This window comes from Hippoglossus stenolepis, chromosome 15 (assembly GCF_022539355.2).
Source record: "Hippoglossus stenolepis isolate QCI-W04-F060 chromosome 15, HSTE1.2, whole genome shotgun sequence".
In the NCBI taxonomy this organism is placed as follows: domain Eukaryota; kingdom Metazoa; phylum Chordata; class Actinopteri; order Pleuronectiformes; family Pleuronectidae; genus Hippoglossus; species Hippoglossus stenolepis.
The window spans coordinates 22,890,087-22,909,761 of NC_061497.1; the positions used below are offsets into that span (position 1 = coordinate 22,890,087).

Genomic DNA, 19,675 nt, shown 5'->3' on the forward strand with positions numbered 1-19,675 from the left:
TTTCTTCTTCCTTGAAGTAGACATGATGCCTTCTCAGTGTTTCTTTCCTCTAGTGTGTGATATACACTCAGGTCGATAAGTAGTTAGACTTTCAGCTTTAATTCAAGAGGTTTAACAAAAATATCACATCAACCATTTAGGAATTACACCCATTTTTATATAGTCCCTCCTTTTTCAGAGGCTCAGGAGTAATCGGACAATTGACTGACGTATCATAGTCAAAGTCGACAATGAAGAGACGTCTTCATGAATGTAAAGACAGATGTTTACTACGAGGTTCAAACTGATGACACTCAGGAACAGAAAGGATGGATTAGAAAACATCTAAATAAGCCTGGAACCAGATTCCCTGGACAGAGGAACCAATGATGGGAAGAGAAGAGTATGAAGATGTTCTATTCAGACATTTTATTTTGATGTTTTTAAGATGCAAGATTTAAAAAATAAGCTTTCCAGATTCACACTTTATCTTTGATTTACTTCTTCTTTGCTTTTTTGATATTGATTGTGTTTCTCTACCTTTCAACTTTATTCTCTATATTACTGATCTTATGTTATGAAACCTAATCTACATCCTTCAAAATAAAAGGCACAAGAATAGTAAATAAACTTACATTTAGAGAAACAACAAACCCACTCTTTATCTAATTAAATGCACTAGTATGTAAAGATCTAGTCGACTTCTTGTCTCTTGTTCCCTGCTCCCTGGATCCTTCCTGACTTGGGACTTGGGACAGAACTTTACTATCTTAACTTTTCTTCCACTTTCTGGGACATTTCATCACCCGCGTGTTTCCAGAGGACTTCCGGTTTGATGGGATGTCACGGCCTCGCCCCCCCCAGAGAGAAAGCGAGGGAAAGAGAGCGAGCAGGTGATTAAGTGAAGCGGCCTCAGGTGCCACAGCTCGTCACACACCTGAACTGAGCGGCTCTCGAACCTCCGGAGAAACTTCTAGTGTCTGACAGCATCTGGTGCACGTGCGCTTCCCGCTGCTGCTTCACACGCGCGCACAGATAGTTGCAGGTTCACAGTGGAGATATTTGATTTGTCGTTTCGAGCTGAGTTCTCTGCAGAGCTGCAGCAGCAAATATGTTTGCTTGAGTTGTCTGGTTTCCAGTTAGTTTTATTTCTCCTGTGTTCCTTTAACTTCAGGTAGGATCAGCCTACGCAGGTTTTATTGTCTGGAGGATTTTAACAGGTGGGAGGTTCAGGTAGAGACAGGGAGGCCATGAAGGAGGAGATAGCAGCCGCTGTGTTCTTCGTGGCTCGGCTGGTGAAGAGGTATGGTTGTCTGGATAACCACGGCAGGGAGAGGTTCGCCACTGCACTGACCTCGGCTCTGTTCGAGAACTACAAGAACCACTGGCACCCAAAGGCTCCCACCAAGGGTCAGGCCTACAGGTCAGTAACATCCCATCATCAACCTCCTCACTCCTTCCTCCGGACGTTTGGACTGTCCTCTATAATATACTGTTCTTTTAGCTTTAGCAATATTTAACAATCAAAGATGGAGAAATCTACTGGAGGAGAGAGAGTCTGAGAATAAGCTAAATGTTTGGATGAGGCCTGGGACGCTTGAATGTCACTAGAAACTTTTCCCCTTCTTCATATAGTAACATCCAGGGAGTTCTGCTTTAATCGTCCCAAGTTTGAAGAGTTGAAAGATCTATTTCCTCCATTGCAAGACAAAGTAAAATGTCCAAAAGCTTTTCTTTTACAAATTGAAGCTGAATTTTGAAGCGTTAAAATGCACCATTGTTTCGCTAAGAAGACTTGAGTTTGATGAAGAAACTTTATTGATCCCATGTTGGGGAAATTCACTTACAGCAGCAGATGGGTGGACAAGAGAATGTGTGAAAGTCATTAATAAAGAGAATATGTACATAATTTACACCTTTTACTGCTGATAGAAATATTATTTGTTGAGAAACATACTTGAGTAAAGGTATTAGCAAACTTTGAAATCTTGTTTAAAGGACACATTAAGGTTAAAGGACACTGCCACTGATAGAATCGCTCTCATATGTTTGTATAGCTCTTCTTTTATAGCACTTAACAAAATTTAAGAAAGTCCTATAATTTCTGTTGGAAGAACAGAAACAGAGTTAGAATGAACCCTTTTCACTGCTTTAATGATGGAAGTTAATTTGAATAATTCAGAGCAGTATTTTCCCTCTGCACAAAATATTCACAGTGAAATCTGCTCAGTAACGAGGATGTTTCTGAAAATGCATCTTACTGATTTCTCCCTCGCTGCTGTGATTACAAGTGAGATTGAATTTGAACAATCCGGACAAATTAGACAAACTATCACAGTAGATGCAAGAGAATGTATTTTCCAATTTAAATCAAACATTAATTGCATATTTTCAGCAAGACTTGTAAAGGTCTTTAGGTCCAATATCGCTGAGGCAGACTTGTTTGGTTTCAATCTCACAGACTCGTGCATCTTCTCTGTCTGTATGTTCCAAGTAATGTTGCATCCCTGCACACACGGAATTGCTGTGTGACACTTTGTGGTTTTGGTTCCTTGATGTAGGAACAAGTTTCCTGCCCCTAACTCCCTGTGGTTTTTCAGGTGTCTGCGTATGAATGGCGTGCGGCTGCAGGACCCGGTGCTGCAGCAGGCCTGTGAGCGCAGCGCGGTGCGGTACCAGGATCTGGGCCTTCCCCACGAGCTGACGGTGTGGGTCGACCCTGGAGAGGTGTCCTGCAGGTCAGCCCGCCTCGCTCTTGTAGCACCATGATCGGAGTGTGAAGCTGAAACCGGCAGCTCGTACCTCTTTTCCACCGAGGCAACTCCAGGGGCCAGTTCGGCGAAGAAGCTTGATCTGGAACCTGTTTGTTTCAACGACCAAAGAACTGGCTCTTGGCTAGAAACTCTGGTATAATGGCACCAACTCTTTGCTGGTCCACAAGAAAGAACTGCCTGCAGCAGAGGTCTGAGGCGAGATTAGCTTGACCAACCAAAACGTTGTTGTTACCACCAATTTTAAAAATCTGGCACCAACAGCATATTGTCTGCAGTGAAGAAATGGCTGCAGCAGTTGAGGTCCAAGGTAATTTAGATGGAGCTTTGAGGACGAAGCCCGTGTTTGAGCAAATGCAGTGAGAGATGGCTGCTTCTTTAAAAGGTTGAGCCAGGACTAGCGCTTGGTTCTCTTTGGTGGAAAAGGGGTACGATTGACTTGTGATGTTCGAGGCCACAGATGATGAACGTGTGACTCAAGCCGTGCGATAAACTGGTGTCAGATTATTTGTTTATTTCTCGCAGGTATGGTGAACGCAGCTCTCCGTTCTGCGTCTCAGTGGTGGACAGTTGCCGGCGTGATGGGGGATTCTCCCGACGTGTCCATGACGCCGTGGAGCGGGCGAGCCTTGACATCCCGTCAGGAAGCTCCGACGACGAGGACGAGGCCGGTGGAGACATCAGCATGAGCAGCAACAGCATGAGCAGCAACAGCATGAGCAACAGCATGAGCAACAGCATGAGCAACAGCGCAGCAACAGCATGAGCAGCAGCGGCAGTTGCGGCGGCGGCAGCGTCCTGTCGGTTCTCTGCCCTGCTCCGATCCCAGCCAACAACCTTGAACCCAAAACCATCCCAACTGTCAGCAACCCCAACAGCGTCTACCGGGTAAGTTGAACCTGACGGAATAATCACAGGCTCTAGATGATTTGATCTAATGCAAAGAATCATGTTTTATAAGCATATTGTATGGGCGGGGGGGTTACAGATCTCTTGTCACCGCCCGCTATCCATCGGCTCTTCTCGTCCTCAGTTCAGCGAGTTTTCTCCCGGCGCCCCTCAGACCTGGCTGAGGGAGAAGCGGAAGGCCTTCGCCGGTGACTCGTTCCCTCCTCACCCCCCGCACCCTCCTCACCCTCCTCCCTCCTCTCACCCTCCTCCCTCTCACCCTCCTCACCCTCCTCTCACCCTCCTCCAACTGGAGGCCCGAGCTCCCAGTTCTCCATCCAGAAAGGCTTCAAGTCCTATCGAGCCACGTTTACCTTCACTGGGCCTCGTGTGGACAAGTACCACTGGGTCAGCAAGTCTCGGTCCTGAAGCCCAGAACCACACTTGGGCTGCTGTTCTGGAAAGGAGCCGTGATGTTATGAATGAAAAAAGTGTCTGGAGAGTTTGTCTGTTATCTTTAAAAGTCTAAGTTTGTGGTTTAAAGTAGTAATGGTTTAAAAAAAGTTAATGCTATTTCAGCACGTTTTTAAGCTTTGAAATATTCAGGTTTTAACTAAATTCTTCCTTCTAAATGTGTTTTTAATTAAAAATTAATCTTAAGTGTGAATAAAGTAACATTCAACTGTCATTGAAAAGAAATAAAACTGGTTATTCTAAAGCGTTTGCTTCATTTCATGTTCACATGTCCACCAGGATTCTCTGACATTGATAGAATTATAAATTTGATTGTAACTTTTCTTCACCCAGAAACAAAATACAATCAACAGAAAAACTTTAATCAAGGTCAAACCAAATGAGAACAATATTGTTGCTGGAGAACAAAGACAATGAAGAACAGTAAGTATGGCAACAGACGTATTGTTTATGACGACGACTCTGGTAAACATGGATGTTACTTGAGCTGGATACAGGTTGTAAATGAGCCTTTCAAAGACATGTTCAATTCAAAGATCTTTATGAAAACAATCAGGGATCTGTACAGTTCTAATGGTCCATTACTGTACGGTCACAAATATTCCCTTCAACTATGTCACAGAATGGATATTTTGTCTGGGTTTGATGCAAATAGTTTGCAGACTGTATGTGCACGTGGTTTATGTATCTGATGCAATATGGTGATAAAAGGGCCTATAGACATCAAATGTAAAATAGACACCAATGAAATTAATTACAGGATTTCTAATACAGAATATAAACGCTGCTGCTCTCTGGCCTGGACACTCGTGTGGAAGAAAGTTTCTCTCCTGCAGATTTCTCCCTGTGCAGCTGTGTGGTGGTTGTACTGGGAGTGAAGTCAGTGATTGGTGTGTGTGAGAGAACAATCAGCTAACAACACTGCCTGCACAGCAACCACAGTCTCATAACCTTTAGTCCAGCACTTTTATTAACAGAAGAAAACTCAATTTAAGAAGCCATTTAAACACTAACAGATTCAAGATGTCTAATCTCAAGTCATTCCAGTGTGTGGGGCCCCGACACCTCAGTCAGGCTCTGGGAACGACCAGGGGGCCACTATCAGCTGATCTAAGATGGCGCCCAGGCTCATATAGGAGGTTAGTTAATCCTCAATGTTCACATGGGCTTGGGTGCGTAAAGCCTGAAGAGAACAAAATACAAATTTTAAATCAATATGAAAACAAACAATGCAGCGAGGCCTGATTTGGTCACGTTTTAATAATCAACAGCTGATGGTGAAAACTTTCCGAGGCCTACGAGCTCTGTGGGACTTCTACGTGCTGACTGGATCCTCGTGTTGCAAACGACTACACGCAGATCAGCGTGATGTGTTTTACTCAAACAGTCTGAAGTGAAGTTTACTGTATGAAATGTGTACATGTGAATGGACGGGAGCTGTGTTCTTACCTGTGGTCGCTGCAGTCCTCGTTCACAAGTGACCATGGCAGGAGAAACACAACCGTCTCCACAGTCACACGTTTCAGTGTGTACGTGCAGGGAGCGTGCACGTTGTGTGTGTGAGTGTGTGTATGTGTGTGCATGCTCATATCTCAGGTCGTGCCTCGACTTGCCCCTGGCTGGCAGGCGGAGTTCATGTTGCCAGGGTGAAGCCAAACACTCGCCCTGGGTCTCAGGATTGGTCTTTTTCTCATGTGTTTAATGTGATCACAGTTTGATAAGAACTTAAAACGATAGGAAACACCTTTGAGAATTATTTTTAGTTTGATCCTATCCACGATCATGGAGGTCAACAGGGGTCCATGAAAACATTCAGTTGTAAACGCAGTTTCAGTTATTTCTACTGAAATAGAAACTGTAAAAAACTAATTCACTTCTTCATAGATTCATTCCTAGAGCAAAAAAAAGGCCTTAATAAAAATGTACCTAAAATCATTTTCTACAACAGCAATATAACAAAAGTTCGGTGGAGAAAGAGCTCAACGCACTGCAAATTAAGAAAACATCTTTATCAGTTTGATGACACGAAGTCACATCACCTGCAAAGAAAATAGCGAAAACAACAATGGAAATGTTTCCTGGGGACTCAACAAAGTGATGAACCTGCTGTAGTTCAAATTCACGTTATGGAAGTTTGCTACTGGTCAGTGGTGATGAAACTTCCCTAAGCATTGAGCTACAGCCAGGTTCATCAAAGTGATGATGTTTTATGTTTTTGCACATGTTGAGACTTTTTGTAGCACGTTTTTGTATTTGCATGTGTTTTGGCAGCTCGTTTCTCTATTTGCACGTGTATTTGCACATGTTGTGACTTTTTGCAGCACGTTGCTGTTTTGGGACATGTTGTGACTTTTTGCACCGTGTTTCTGTATCTGCACATATTGTGACTTGTTGTAGCACATTTAGTCAAATTGAGGAATATACTTTTTCTACTCGCACATGTTTTTGCTGGTTGCACGTGCACGTGTTGTCTCTGTTTGCACGTGTTTTCTTAATGTGCTGTGACGAGCTCTCTGGGCCAGCGTGCACAAGTCCCATACTGTATGTATCACTGTAGTGCTGATGCTTTGTGCACAATGCGGAGGTTCGACAGATACCTCATCGAGCTCAGTGTTTGTTCATTAAGAAGTTTGAAACCTTCACTCGGGAGGAAAACTCGTCCTCAAACTTTAACCCTGAACTTATATTCTGTCGTGTTTTTAAATCAGATCCCAGCAGGAGTGAAAGCAGGAGTAACAGGAGCAGGGAGGCGACAGGAAGCAGGAAGGTTCTCCAGTTCCTTTATGTGCTGCTTCTCACGTCGCTCGTCGTCATCAGCCAATGACGTGACGCCTTCAATCGCGCCGGGGCCCCTCTCGTCCAATCGCAGCCGCCGTCACTGTGACGTGCCGCTGCGCTCCGTTACATCCGGTCATATAAATCCTGCCACGAGTTAGCGGCGAATTTGGAGAGTGTCCATTTTGAGCAGCGGGTCGGCGTCGCTGGTTTTTTCCCCTCAAAGTAAGAATGTGATTATTTGTTGTGTCTGGCGGAATCGAACGCGAACCACGATGTTCGGCGGAACGCGACCGTTTCGCTCCCTGCGCCGCTTCGCGTTTATCTCCGTGTTGTCCTCTTGTTAGCTTGCGAATCTAGCTTAGCTGCCCGTTAGCCGCAGCGATGCTAATGTGGCTTCACGCCGCCATCGCGTTGACTGAAAAGCTCGTTCGGCGACAACACGCGAGCCGGAGCTCCGCGGCCGCTTCGGCTTTAATGTCGGTTGTGTTTTCCCGCATGTTTCCGTGTTTTCCCCGGTTGGTTCAACCACCGGGGAGCTGCCCACCTGCTAGCCGGGCCTGCACGCTGCTCTGAGCGGTAACGGAGCAAAGCGCGGTCCGCTGCAGCGTTAGCATGGAGCGGCACGTTTTCTCTTTGTGTTTCCGGCGAACCGGTCACGTTACCGCGCCATTTACCCGATTATCAGCCGACTCTCCCACGATTTCTCCAGCTAGCTGCACGATTTATTTCAAATGCATGGTTTGAGTCCAGCCGGCTAGCTAACGGCTGTAGCTGCATGCTAACGGGCATGTTAGCCGCCGAAACTGAAGCACAATGAACGATCCGCATTGTTGAGCTCGAGCAAACGTTTCGACACGGATCCATTGTCTTTGTTTAAAAATGTTTCCTCGGGTTTTGAAGCCGAGCCACTCAGTTCACGTGGATCAATAGAAAACACGATGTCCCTGTTGTTTAATTGATTAACCCTTTAAGTTATGCATGGAAATTAAAATCATGGTTGAATTGTGCAAGAGAAGCATCTGGAATTAGTGGATTCGTTCTTTTACTTTGTAGTATTTCTGGGTAAATGAACTATGCATTTTTTGTTGTAAAATGGCTTCAATCTCATTGTTACCTACCACATGTACTGATTGTTTGAATAAGTTCAGAAGCAAATCCAACAGCCTTAAGTAAACAGAAACTATTATGAATCTGTTGCCAGCTTTTCCCCAACTAGAAATCAGTTTACCAAGCCTGATCCTTATGTCATCAAATCAAGGGTTATTACTTATGTGCTGTCCTTTCCTTGTTGCAGTCTTTCAAAGAGCCTCACCGTCACAATGTCAGACTCCGAGAATCTGCTCATGGAGACCTCAGAGCAGAACGGCAACGAGGGAGAGGACGACCAGAACGGAGCCGAGCAGGAACAGGAGCTAATGGCCGGAGACGAGTGCCCGGAGGAAGTTCCAGAAGAAGTTCAGGACGAGGTTCCAGAAGAAGTTCAGGAAGATGTGCCGGAAGAGTGTCAGGACGAGTGTCAGGACGAAGGCCAGGATAACGGCACCGACAACGGCACAGACGGAGGCAAGATTGACGCCAGCAAGGGAGAAGAGGATGCTGGGTAAGTGTTTCCCTTTGATTGGCGACATTCAAATTGTACGAGCACCTTTTGGTATTCAGAAATAAACTGACCATATCAAACTTACTGATATAAGCACAAGTAGAAATGTTTAAGCTTTCTCTTCTACCTGTGCAATAAGTGGGGAAACAAGAGTAGGAAATTAACGGAACGTGGTCTCGTTGTTTGCAGGAAAATGTTCGTCGGTGGTCTCAGCTGGGACACGAGTAAAAAGGACCTGAAGGATTACTTCAGTAAGTTCGGCGAGGTGTCAGACTGCACCATCAAGATGGACTCCAGCACCGGACGCTCCCGGGGCTTTGGCTTCGTCCTCTTCAAAGACGCCGTCAGCGTTGACAAGGTGAATACACGTTTCTTGTTTTATCGAGGAACACACGAGCAGATGAGGGCTGTGCTGATGGCATGATGCTGACTGTCCTTTCTGTAGACGTGATAAATTAAGGTCTCATCTTTCAACTCCATGTTAATAATGTGTATGTGTGCAGGTGCTGGAGCAGAAGGAACACAGACTGGACGGGCGTCAGATCGACCCCAAGAAGGCGATGGCCATGAAGAAGGAGCCCGTTAAGATATTTGTCGGAGGTTTGAACCCTGAGACGACGGAGGACGCCATCAGAGAATATTTTGGCACCTTCGGAGAGGTTGGTTTCACTAAACATTCAGACAATACTTCGCAGACCTCTGGGTGTGACAGTCGCCCTTTTACTCTCAGCCTTTCTACTGTTGTTTTAACAGAAGGTCAGATTAACAGTTCATTTTTACAGAACTAAATCTCATTGAACTGAAGTTTGAGTTGCCTAAGAGAAAAATTTTGGTGACATATCACATCGTTCTTGATTGTTAAATCAGTTTTAATCCTGAGACTACACTACAACCACGTTGGCTCAGCACAGCCTCAGGCCGGGCGCGGTGTCCTTTCCTATTTAAGCTATTGGCTAATGTACAAGTGACAAGTCAAAACCAAGTCGCAGGTTTATTCATACCAAGCTTCTGTTGGAGCGGTTAAGCCTGAATGTGTGTTGTGTAATTGTTGGCGGAGGCAGCTGATTTTCATTCACAGATTGCATGACCAACGCGTTCTAACAGATTTCTCCACCCTGTACTTCCAGATCGATACCATTGAGCTTCCCATGGACCCCAAGTCGAAGAAAAGGAGGGGTTTCATCTTCATCACATACAAAGAAGAAGCGTGCGTCCACAAGTGTCTGCAGAAGAAATTCCACAACATCCAGGGTGGAAGGGTACGCACACACACAGTTTTACTTCAGCACCTCTGGGTTCATTGCCAACTATCAACTGAAAAAAGGTTCTGGCTCTCGCCCATTTCTTACATTACAGCTGTGAGCTCTTTGCTCTTGACAAGGAAAGTGTGGTTGTTTATTATTATTTTATTAAATGAACATGTAATGGCCACCTCTGATCTTGAACACCGTAGGGATTTCAGTGTTTGGTGGGTACGGCCAGGATTTTAAAGTGCGTTTACATCTCCTCCGCAGTGTGAGCTGAAGATCGCTCAGCCCAAGGAGGTGTACCAGCAGCAGCAGTACGGAGGAGGACGCGGCGGCGGCGGTGGTGGTGGTGGTGGTTATGGTGGAGGCCGGGGCAGAGGCCGTGGAGGTGGAGGTAAGGACGAGGAGTCTGCACAGTGGCCTGACTTGTGTTTTTTTTTTAATCCTGTGTTGTGGGGCTCGTATAAGAAGACTTGCCCCATTTATTCTACCTGCATCAAGGCCACTAGCTTAGTATAGAGAGGAATGGTACGACCCGTCCACTCAGCAGAGACTGTTCTCATTTCATCTGTCTGACTGTATATATTTTAAATAACTTGCGATATTGACCTAAGAATCAAAATTCAGTCGGTTTACCTGCTCTTAGAGTTCGTAACCTGATTTGTGAAGTGATAGAGTCAAATCAGAGTTTCACCATGAATGTTCACCTAAACCATTCTGGTAACCCGACCATAAGACATAGAGCTAATTCAACAAATCCACATATTGGTCAGACTGTTGAAACTCAAACTGTTTCGCTCTTTGTGACTCAGGTCAGAATCAGGGCCCGAACCAGGGCTATGGAAACTACTGGAACCAGGGATATGGTAACCAGGGCTATGGCTACGGTGGATACAGCGGCTATGGCAACTATGACTACAATTCTGGTTACTATGGGTATGGCGGTACCGGATATGATTACAGTAAGTATGCGGAGACAAACTGTCATATGCTTGTGTCCTTTTCCTATTTGTCGCCAGCTTTTCCCGCTCTTTACGTTGCACCATTAGCTACCTTGAGCCGCTGCAGTCCGGTCACCCGCGCCGTTAGCTCATTAGCTTTGTCACCACCGGCACGCAACTAATCCTGATAGGTCGGCCTTCAAGACCCAGCGGTTGAATCCGTAGTTGCTTGGGAGCGGACGGACGCATTTGAAGGAGCTTTTGAAATGGGACGCTGTAGTTGTACTGCTGTGACGCCATCAGTCTGCAGCCTCTGGAGGATACGGCCCCTGAATTCAGACACAACTTATGAAATTAATACTTAAAATTTGTGTCGTTAACAGGAATACACATTAAATGATGAGCAACCTACGGGAGCTTCATCTACTATTGGACTGTTAAAGTGCAGACACCGTTAATAGGAGTAATTTGACATTTTTGCACACGTGTTAAGTCACTACACCAGTCACATGCCTTTTGAGTCCAGGACATGTTTGACCACAACAACTCCTTTTTTTAACATCTCTAAATTGAAATCTGTTTCTAACTTGGTCTATTCTGTCTTTAGGCTCCACAGACCAGGGCAACGCCAGCTACGGCAAAACCCCCAGACGGGGGGGACACCAGACAGGCTACAAGCCATACTGATGATGACATGGTATTGCAAGGTATCCCATGGCTTTAAGAACCTCCCATTTACATACTCTCACGACAACCATGAGCACAGGCACTGAAATCCCACCCGCACAAAGCCATAGTTCCGATTTAGGGCTTTACGTGACGGGTAACCCCCGACCGCCGCAACTCGAGAACCCTTATGTGCACGTGTGTCACCATAGTTGAAGAACTCCGTCGATTGCCATTCATGTTAGAAAGTCTACGAGGCTTAAAAGCTTGTATCACTCTGCTTTCAGGTCATTTGAACTTTTGCTTTGCCTGCCTTTCCTTTTTGGAAGAGAACTGACGCTTGTGTTCATCTTTGCTTTTCTGCAGCTCTTCCTGCATGACATGTTTTTGTTTTGTAGTTTAGGTCCAGCTCTGGCTCTCACCTGTACTACCATGTAATCTTTTGGTTAAATTGCCAATAAAGTCATTGTATATTTTTTGGTTAATTTTGGAGCCTTTATTATGTACAGAAATGAAACCTTGGTCCTCCAGTGGACCTGGAACAGTTGATGTTGGGGTTCAGAGTTGGTGTCTTGACCCTGAATCTACATGTTGGAGGAGTTGAACTGGAAACTGTCTTGACAACCATTTTGATCGGGATGATCTTCAAATTCAATCCACCGCGCTCTGATCTCAGGATCACGAGCTCAAATTGGATAAAATGTTGAAAGTGTGAGATGTTTTAAATGAAGACGAAGTGACCAAGTGTTTGTCTCCTTCCGCAGGACTTCAGCGATCCAATGAAAACGACCGCTGACCGGACACACCAGGCCGAACTCGACCTCTTTTATGACAGAAGACCATTTGTACAGAAAACATCTGAAATGTAACTTTTCCATGTTTATTTTTTTTTTCCTTTTTGTTTTTTTAATCCTATAATTTTTAGCTTTTACTTTTCCCTTCTGTGTTTATTTTTTTTTCTCCCCCCTTCCACATTTCCATCGACGGAAGTGTAATTTTTACTGTACTTTTTGGTACCTGTTTTGATTCTAATGTATTGTAAGGGTTGTATTTTACATGTTTGTTGGCTTTACAGGTTGAAAAAAATCATGGCGCTGTAAAGGAGCTTTTTTGACAATAAAAACAAGTTTTCAGTATTTTTTATTTTTTTGTTCTGATGCTTCCAGGTTCTGGGGTTGAAGAGTCAAAGGTTTAGAAAGTTCTGTTGTCAAAATTGGTCGAAACTGGCTTTGTTTTGAAGCAGCAACACAACCCAGTGATCTGTAATGACAAAGTTATTCTGCTTCACTATGAACTTTTCTTTTTAAATCTGGAGTCCAGTGTACCAAGAATGAATTTATACTTGTGTTGTGTTTCCTCAAAGGCTGAAGCGTCTTCCAGGACGTTCTGATTTTTACCAGGGAACTAACATCTGGAAATATCCATGTAGAATTGGGGGGGGGCGTGACTCAACCACATGTAACTGTGGGTCAACTAATTGTTTTCTAGTTTGCTTTAGTTTGTGTTTGTTAGGTGTCACCTGCGCTCAAGTTAAATGTCTGCTTAATTTCTTTTTGGTCTGACTTCAGGCCTCTGAAGTCTCCTCAGCTAGTGTCTGACCATTTATTAGTAATAAACATTCTCGTTTGTGATTTTGTGTACTGTTAATGATTAATATTACTCTTGATAATGATGTGAGGCAAATATTGACTAGTAAAATAAGTCTTTTTTTTTTTTTTATGTTTCTTGTGCAAGAACATTGTTTTCAGGATACACAAAGTATTACTGTAGAGAAATACACAAACCCAGAGGACCTCAGAATGCCAGTTCACATTAGTGCATGAATCAGTTAAAGTTGTATTTTGTCTCGGGAAAGTGGAAACTTAGTGGTGGTGTCTAGAAGAAATGATCCATGATCAATAACTGAATAGTTTCCTGGTGGTTGTATAAATACACTGAGTTCAGGGGTCACTACAATAACATTCATTAGGGGAGGGGCTTTAAATATTGACAATAGATTTCTTAATTCAGACTTATAAGGGATTGTTTCAACACATTTAAAATAAATAATAGATATTAGCTTCAGTGAGTAGAGAATAGAACTGGAGAATAATTAACTTTAGTTACTGACTTTAAAAGTATTGGTTCACTGAAACACATTCACTTAGTCAGTGGGACCTTAATAAACTAGAACAGTTATATAAAGGAGTTATTAATAGATATAAAGTAGTTATCTCAGCCTACACTCTTAGATAGCGGTCAAGCAGAGTAATCAGTTTCCGTAGTGTAGTGGTTATCACGTTCGCCTCACACGCGAAAGGTCCCCGGTTCGAGACCGGGCGGAAACATGTGTTATGAACTTTTCTTTTTTTTTTAGATAATGAAACTTACAAGGTTTTATAACAATTCTCCTTCCAACCAGAGCAGATTATTCTAATTCTTTCCAAAATAAAAAGCATTAGGATGTTTCTGACACGTTAGAAATCAGATAATTCAGACATAGTTGTTTATCTTTTCGTTATCGGTACACTTGTAATTCTCCCGTTTAGCTGAATGAAAAGTTTAGTTTTTAATCATTTTATCTTTTGTGTGTGTTATTCATTGTATTAATGACAAATCTAATTAACTAAACTAAAATGTAGGTGTTAGTATCTAATGTTTAACAGTTGGGTTTATTCTTTATAGTAGAATTAAGTAGAATTAATGTCTTAACTACTGGTGGATTTATCAGCTCTACTCATAAGTGCAATGACAGGTATTCTGTCATATTTGCCTTAATACCGTCTCAGGAATGTTACATTTTTATTGTTATTGTTTTTACTTATTTATTTAGTTTGTTTCATTCATTTGAACTGTTTTATTTCTTATGTGACCGGCGTCTCTTTACTCTTCTGCCTCGTCTACTTTTTACTTCTTCTTGTTAAGCGCTTTGTAACACGTTTATTATAAAGACTATTATTATTATTCTAAAGTCAATGAGATGCGTTTTCCTTTTCCCCCTGATTTGCACAATGTTTTATTGGTGATTAAAAAAAAAAGATAAACATAAAAGACCTCAACTGAAAATGTTCTAAATTTTGGGGGGTTTATTTTTTCACCTGTATTTCCTTTTTATTTTAGTTTTCCCTTCATGTCTTTGTTTTCATAAAGAGGACATGAGTGTGCACACCATAGTTTGGTCCATGTCCCATCTGTTAACACCGAGGAGACGCCGGTTAATGAGGGCCAGCCACCAGGGGGCGGTGAAGACACTTTGGCTTCACTTTTTGGGGACCTGTCGTGTCGGCCATCTTTATTCACAGACTATAATTCACACGACGGCACCAGAAGACCAACACGTATTATTTGGACACATCTGAATTTTAATGAGCAGAAAAAAACACATTACATCACATTATCTTTTCATAGTATTCAACGTCCTCCCCTCGTGGCTGCACACGACTAAAGGCTGTTCTAACCTGGTTTTCTAACGCGCTCGCCTACATCTCAGCTATGACTGGAAGGATCGGGGCCTTGAATCTCCGGGGCCGTCTGCACGTGATGCGACATCCAGACGCCCAGATACACACAACGCCTTTCTGTCTCTCCGCCTGTCTGTAGACTGAGAACGCCCGTCCAGCTTTCTGTTTGAGTCCATCTCTCTCTGTTCCTCCGTCCGTCTGTTTTACTTCATCTGTCTTTTTTACTTCATCTGCAGAGTCTGTCTCTCTGTCCTCGGCCGTCGTCCCACAAAGTCGTCCTCTCCTGGGGTCCTTCAGGCAAACCTCCACGTGGTTGGGATCTCCACCGGACCTGAGGGGACAGGTTTGACGTGCTGGCTGAGTTAAATGGGAAAGCTGCAGCTCCTCCACCCATCCTCCGCGGAGGAGCCGAGCCGCGGTGAGGAAAGAGTCCGTCTGGCTGTGCAGCTTCTCCTGGAGGTCAGGGAGTCGAGGCCCTGGCGAGGTTGAACTCCTGCCCAGGACAGGAGCCATGGTCTCTGGGTTTCTGACGACCGCCATGTCTCCACCTCAGCTGCAGGAACTCCTCGTATGAAGCAGTGAATCTTCAATTCAATTTGGAAAAACCTGTAAAAGGAAAAGAGATTAGAAGATATGTCATCAGTGTGATTCTCAATCTAAGAAACAGGATCCTGAAAGACGTAGATGAATAAGAAATAATAACAGGATTCAAAATTTCACTTTGGCAGTTTTATTATAATTTCCATCACCTTCTCATTTACAGTTTACTTGGCCATAAGCAGTGGTTAAAGAACATGAATAAAAAGGCTGTGGCCTTCTGCTGCATCACCAGGGGGAGGCAGAGATCCAGTAACAAGCCTCCATGAAGAAATGCAGAGGTGGAAACAGGATCTTTTCCCGCCTGTAGTTAGTCACGGTTCAGTCTGAACTAACCTGAGGCTCCTGAAGCTGCTGTTCACAAAGTTTGGAGAAGAATGTAGTTAGAGACCCTGACTGCAGCCACCGAGCTGAGGGAGGACGTGAAGATCAGCTTCTTCTGTGAGAAGGTGCAGGATGTAGCAGCTCGTGGCAGCAGGTGAACCTGCAGTGGTGGAAACATGTAAAAAATATGAATATGAAATTAAAACACATTATTATACGATATATCTCTGTAATGGAATAAGTTGGGGCTGTTGTCCGAGGATCATCAGTGTACTTTCTGAGTTCGATGTCAAAAATCTCTTAACGAACACAATTTAAACCAGTTTTTAAGTCTGACTCTGCATGTTTGACATATTAATAAAATAATGACTCAAATATGTTTCCACTAAAAACAATTGTCATTAAAACAACATGATGGAAATCTAACTGACCCACTCAGACATAACAAACTCAGGCTTTGCAGATTACAAGTGTTCAAACTAACAAAACTTTATTCAAAATTTCAATGACACTGAATATATGAGCCTGAATTTGGGGAACATTTGTGTAAATACTCAGATAAGATGGACTGGAACAGTCATAACAAACTTTGTATCTTAGATTTGAACCTCTCACAGTTTAGTTCTGGATGCAGATTCTAAATGAAGCCATAAGATAAGAAGTTAAAATGATATAAAAACAAGATGTTATAGGTTTGATTTCATTCATCCGCTCTTTTGAACTTTTGGTAGTTCAATGTTTTTGGTTTGGTGACAGAAACATCTTTCATCTCCAGGTCTTAAGACGGGAAAGATAGATTCATGAGCCAAGAGAGCATCGACTTCATGATGCATCCGACTCAGCTCAGCTCAGCTCAGCTCAGCTCAGCTCAGCTCAGCTCAGCTCAGCTCAGCTCAGAGGTGCAGGCTCAGTAGGAAACGAATTTAATACGTGTTTCTAATGCAAAGATTAAAAAAAGATATAAACACCTACATGTCACTGACCTTCATCAAGGTGAATAATGTTTAACATCTCTTTGCTATACATCAGCCACACTTATATAGGATTAAAAAAAAAAATGTCCACAGCAAAAGTATTTTTTGTCTAAATCGACGTGTTCTTATTTTGCCTTTATGCAAAAGATTAAAGTTTTCTTTTTTATCTGTGGTGCAATATGTTGCATATTCTCATTGTGATTCAACCTGTGCTCTGCTGCCAGGTGAATGTTCACCAGCAGGACAATGAACTGCTGAACTGACCTGAGTCTCATCAACGCCCCAAATAAAACTGTGCAGATCGATATAACAAAGAAATCAGAAAGGAACCTCTTCATTCTTCATTTCTAACTTTACAGCTACAGACACATGAAGACACAGCGACATGCAGCAGATCCATATGCAAACTACCACAGTCAAACTACCACAGTCAAACTACCACAGTCAAACTACCACAGTCAAACAGTTCAACATATATGAACACAAACACACACAAAGAAGTAAATGAGCACAAAGCTGTAGATTCAGTTCAAACCTGATTTCTGTCTTCTCTCCTCGTCCTCCTCTCAGGACCGACTGTTCCATCTGACCCCTCACTCGCTCTTTCCCAATCTCCCCCCCTCACTCTCTCTCTTTCTCTCTCTCTCTCTCTCTCACACACACACACACACACACACACACACACACACACACACACACACACACACACACACACACACACACACTTCAGCCCCCCTTAACAGTTAATGAGCTTTACTCGGACAAAGTTCGACTCCTGACGTGGCCAAGTTTGTTCTATAGAATCTGGCGATGAAATGTAATTTGAAAAGAGGTAAAAAAAAAAGAAAACGTGCCAAATACTAAGGCCTCCACATTGTGTTATAACTGAAGACGATGGAGAGAAAACAGTCGGTCTGTGCATCAATCTAATGCACATACATGTCACATTTTACACGGAAAAACTTTAGCAGCTTTTCCCGAGCTGTCCACTGCCTCATGTGGTTTTCATCAGCACATGGAGCTGGCTCCGTTGTTCTGGAGATGTACTTTCCCACATGTGAGAAGCAGCTGTTCTGCTTTAATCCACAGCACTTATAGAACCTCTTCTGCAGACTGAGAGCATGTCTCCTTCCAGCAGCTGAATCTCTGTTCTGTACCTGCACCAAACCGCCGGCAGGACAAGACGAGGAAAACGTCCTGGCTGGTGAACTAAGTGGAGCATTAAGGAGCTGAAGCTGTTGGAGATAAAACAGAGCTGGAGTGAAAACGAGCAGAGCGTGCACAGCTCTGCCAAGGCCCTGCAGTCCCCTTAGATTCAGCCCAAATTACACACACTCATAGACATCAGTCATCTGAATGAGTCTGATGATTTCATTAAGATCTCTGTATTATTAGCTCCACCAGGAGGTTCTGTAGTCATCTGCTTCATTTAGTTTGTTTGTTATTTCGCTGGATTACACAAAAAACTACGAAACGGATTATCTCAAAGCTCGGTGGATGGATCCAGGAATTCCTTTTCTCTTTCTTTAACATTGTGAGATAGGACGTTTTTGTAGAGGGTTGATATGAGTGTGTGCAGTTTGGTGCAGATTAAAATAAAAACCTGGATCTAGTGAAGTTAAATGTGGTGTCATCAGGGGACGGTCGGGCCTTGGCGGTGGTCTGTGCCATTCTTTAGACTTTCACAACGATGCTACTGTAAAACAGATCATTAGAAAACCTTTTTAGACTTGAAACCATTTCATTTGACCAAAGTTCTTGATGGTGAAACTATATAATAACTAGAATGTCACTCAGTAGAGCTCATACCTCTGCCAAGGAAACAAGGTAACACCCAATGTTAAAGAAAATGCAAAAACCACAGTAATCCACCAGGTTTCATGGAAATACATCCTGTAGTGTTTGTGTGACGCTGCAGAAAAACCAACACAGATGAAAACTCCTTGGTGGAGGTAGTGAACAGATTCATCAGGCCACAGGCACAACCCTCATTGGATGCTAATGCTGCTCCATGTACATATACAGTACATGTGTAAAGACAACTTCATGTTTTTAAGGTTTAATCCGACACATGTAGATGATAGTGTTTGTGCTTTGTTGATTTGAATCATGTAGTTTCATCTATTTAAAAATCCATTGAATATCTTGAAAATAAAACGTTTTCTGGAGACAGGTTTGCTGCAGCGGCTTCATTCGGTGTTTGATTAAACTCTGAGTTATAATCCTGATTTATCGGCTCTCTGTTAATCTTGATCACCTCATGGGACAAACTGGACCGATCGTCTTCATCGTGTTGACAGGAGATGGACTGTAACCTCCGGGCTGCTGCTCTGCTGTTTGCTCTGAGTTCAGCAGGTTTGTGAGCCAGATGGACACCAGAGAGAGAGAGAGTGTGTGTGTGTGTGTGTGTGTGTGTGTGTGTGTGTGTGTGTGTGTGTGTGTGTGTGTGTGTGTGTGTGTGTGTGTGTGTGTGTGTGTGTGTGTGTGTGTGTGGTTCAGTATGGGCCTCTCACACTCTTATATGAAGACATTTAGCTTCACTATAGAAAATCTAAAAACTAAACAAGAAAAATACTCATTTGACTTGATAATTTAATAAATCTCTTAGAAATATGTGAAAATGTCAAAAAAAAGTCAGATTTCACAATGTATAGGTAAGTCATATAACAAAATTTACAATTTCCTGGATCCACACCAAAATTTGATGAAATCTGTTGTGTGTTTTTTGTGTAACACTGTTCACAAACAAACGAAAAACTGCCAAATACAACATGTCCTTGGTTGAGGTAAGAAGTTGTAAAACAAGGAAACTGGATTGTTTATAAAAGCTTTTAAATTATAAAGAAATAATCACGTACAGTACATCGTAGAAATCTGTTCAGTAGTTTTTACCTGCTGACAAACTTTATTCACTTATTAATTATTCCCTTGGAAAATGCTGATCAACACCTTATCTCACAGAGTCAAAGAAAAGGGAATGAAATCCTGCTTCTTTT

The 19,675-nt window shown here is 43.0% G+C and overlaps 2 protein-coding genes, 1 long non-coding RNA gene and 1 other non-coding gene across 6 annotated transcripts; 3 read left to right on the forward strand and 1 right to left on the reverse strand.

The window, feature by feature from the left end:
* Positions 1-802: 802 nt before the first annotated feature.
* Positions 803-4,356, forward strand: btg4 (B-cell translocation gene 4). 2 transcript variants are annotated; one of them, XM_047343553.1, is made up of 6 exons: positions 803-1,402; positions 2,580-2,717; positions 3,276-3,451; positions 3,535-3,638; positions 3,784-3,887; positions 3,938-4,356. In XM_047343553.1, exons 1-6 carry the CDS (start codon positions 1,230-1,232, stop codon positions 4,065-4,067), a joined length of 825 nt encoding a protein of 274 aa, XP_047199509.1. In that variant the 5' UTR covers positions 803-1,229; the 3' UTR covers positions 4,068-4,356. The 2 variants fall into 2 exon arrangements, 1 of the variants encoding a protein (XP_047199509.1); XR_007034865.1 differs by having other exon boundaries at positions 805-1,402; positions 3,276-3,638; positions 3,739-4,356.
* A 2,610-nt stretch (positions 4,357-6,966) lies between these two features.
* LOC118122292 (heterogeneous nuclear ribonucleoprotein A/B-like) lies at positions 6,967-12,975 on the forward strand. Of its 2 annotated transcripts, XM_035178937.2 has the most exons (9): positions 6,967-7,112; positions 8,185-8,490; positions 8,680-8,848; positions 8,994-9,149; positions 9,618-9,749; positions 10,005-10,131; positions 10,550-10,699; positions 11,286-11,385; positions 12,109-12,975. In XM_035178937.2, the coding sequence occupies exons 2-8, from the start codon at positions 8,210-8,212 to the stop codon at positions 11,363-11,365; spliced, it is 1,095 nt and encodes a 364-aa protein (XP_035034828.1). In that variant the 5' UTR covers positions 6,967-7,112; positions 8,185-8,209; the 3' UTR covers positions 11,366-11,385; positions 12,109-12,975. The 2 variants fall into 2 exon arrangements, with proteins under 2 accessions (XP_035034828.1, XP_035034829.1); XM_035178938.2 differs by lacking the exon at positions 11,286-11,385.
* Positions 12,976-13,598: 623 nt separating this feature from the next.
* trnav-cac lies at positions 13,599-13,671 on the forward strand. The gene has a single exon. It is a non-coding gene; the product is annotated as a tRNA-Val (tRNA).
* Positions 13,672-14,722: 1,051 nt separating this feature from the next.
* Positions 14,723-17,266, reverse strand: LOC118122360. The gene is made up of 3 exons (XR_004698456.2): positions 17,215-17,266; positions 15,718-15,865; positions 14,723-15,390 (listed from the first exon to the last, which is right to left on the reverse strand). It is a non-coding gene; the product is annotated as an uncharacterized LOC118122360 (long non-coding RNA).
* Between the last annotated feature and the right edge of the window lie 2,409 nt (positions 17,267-19,675).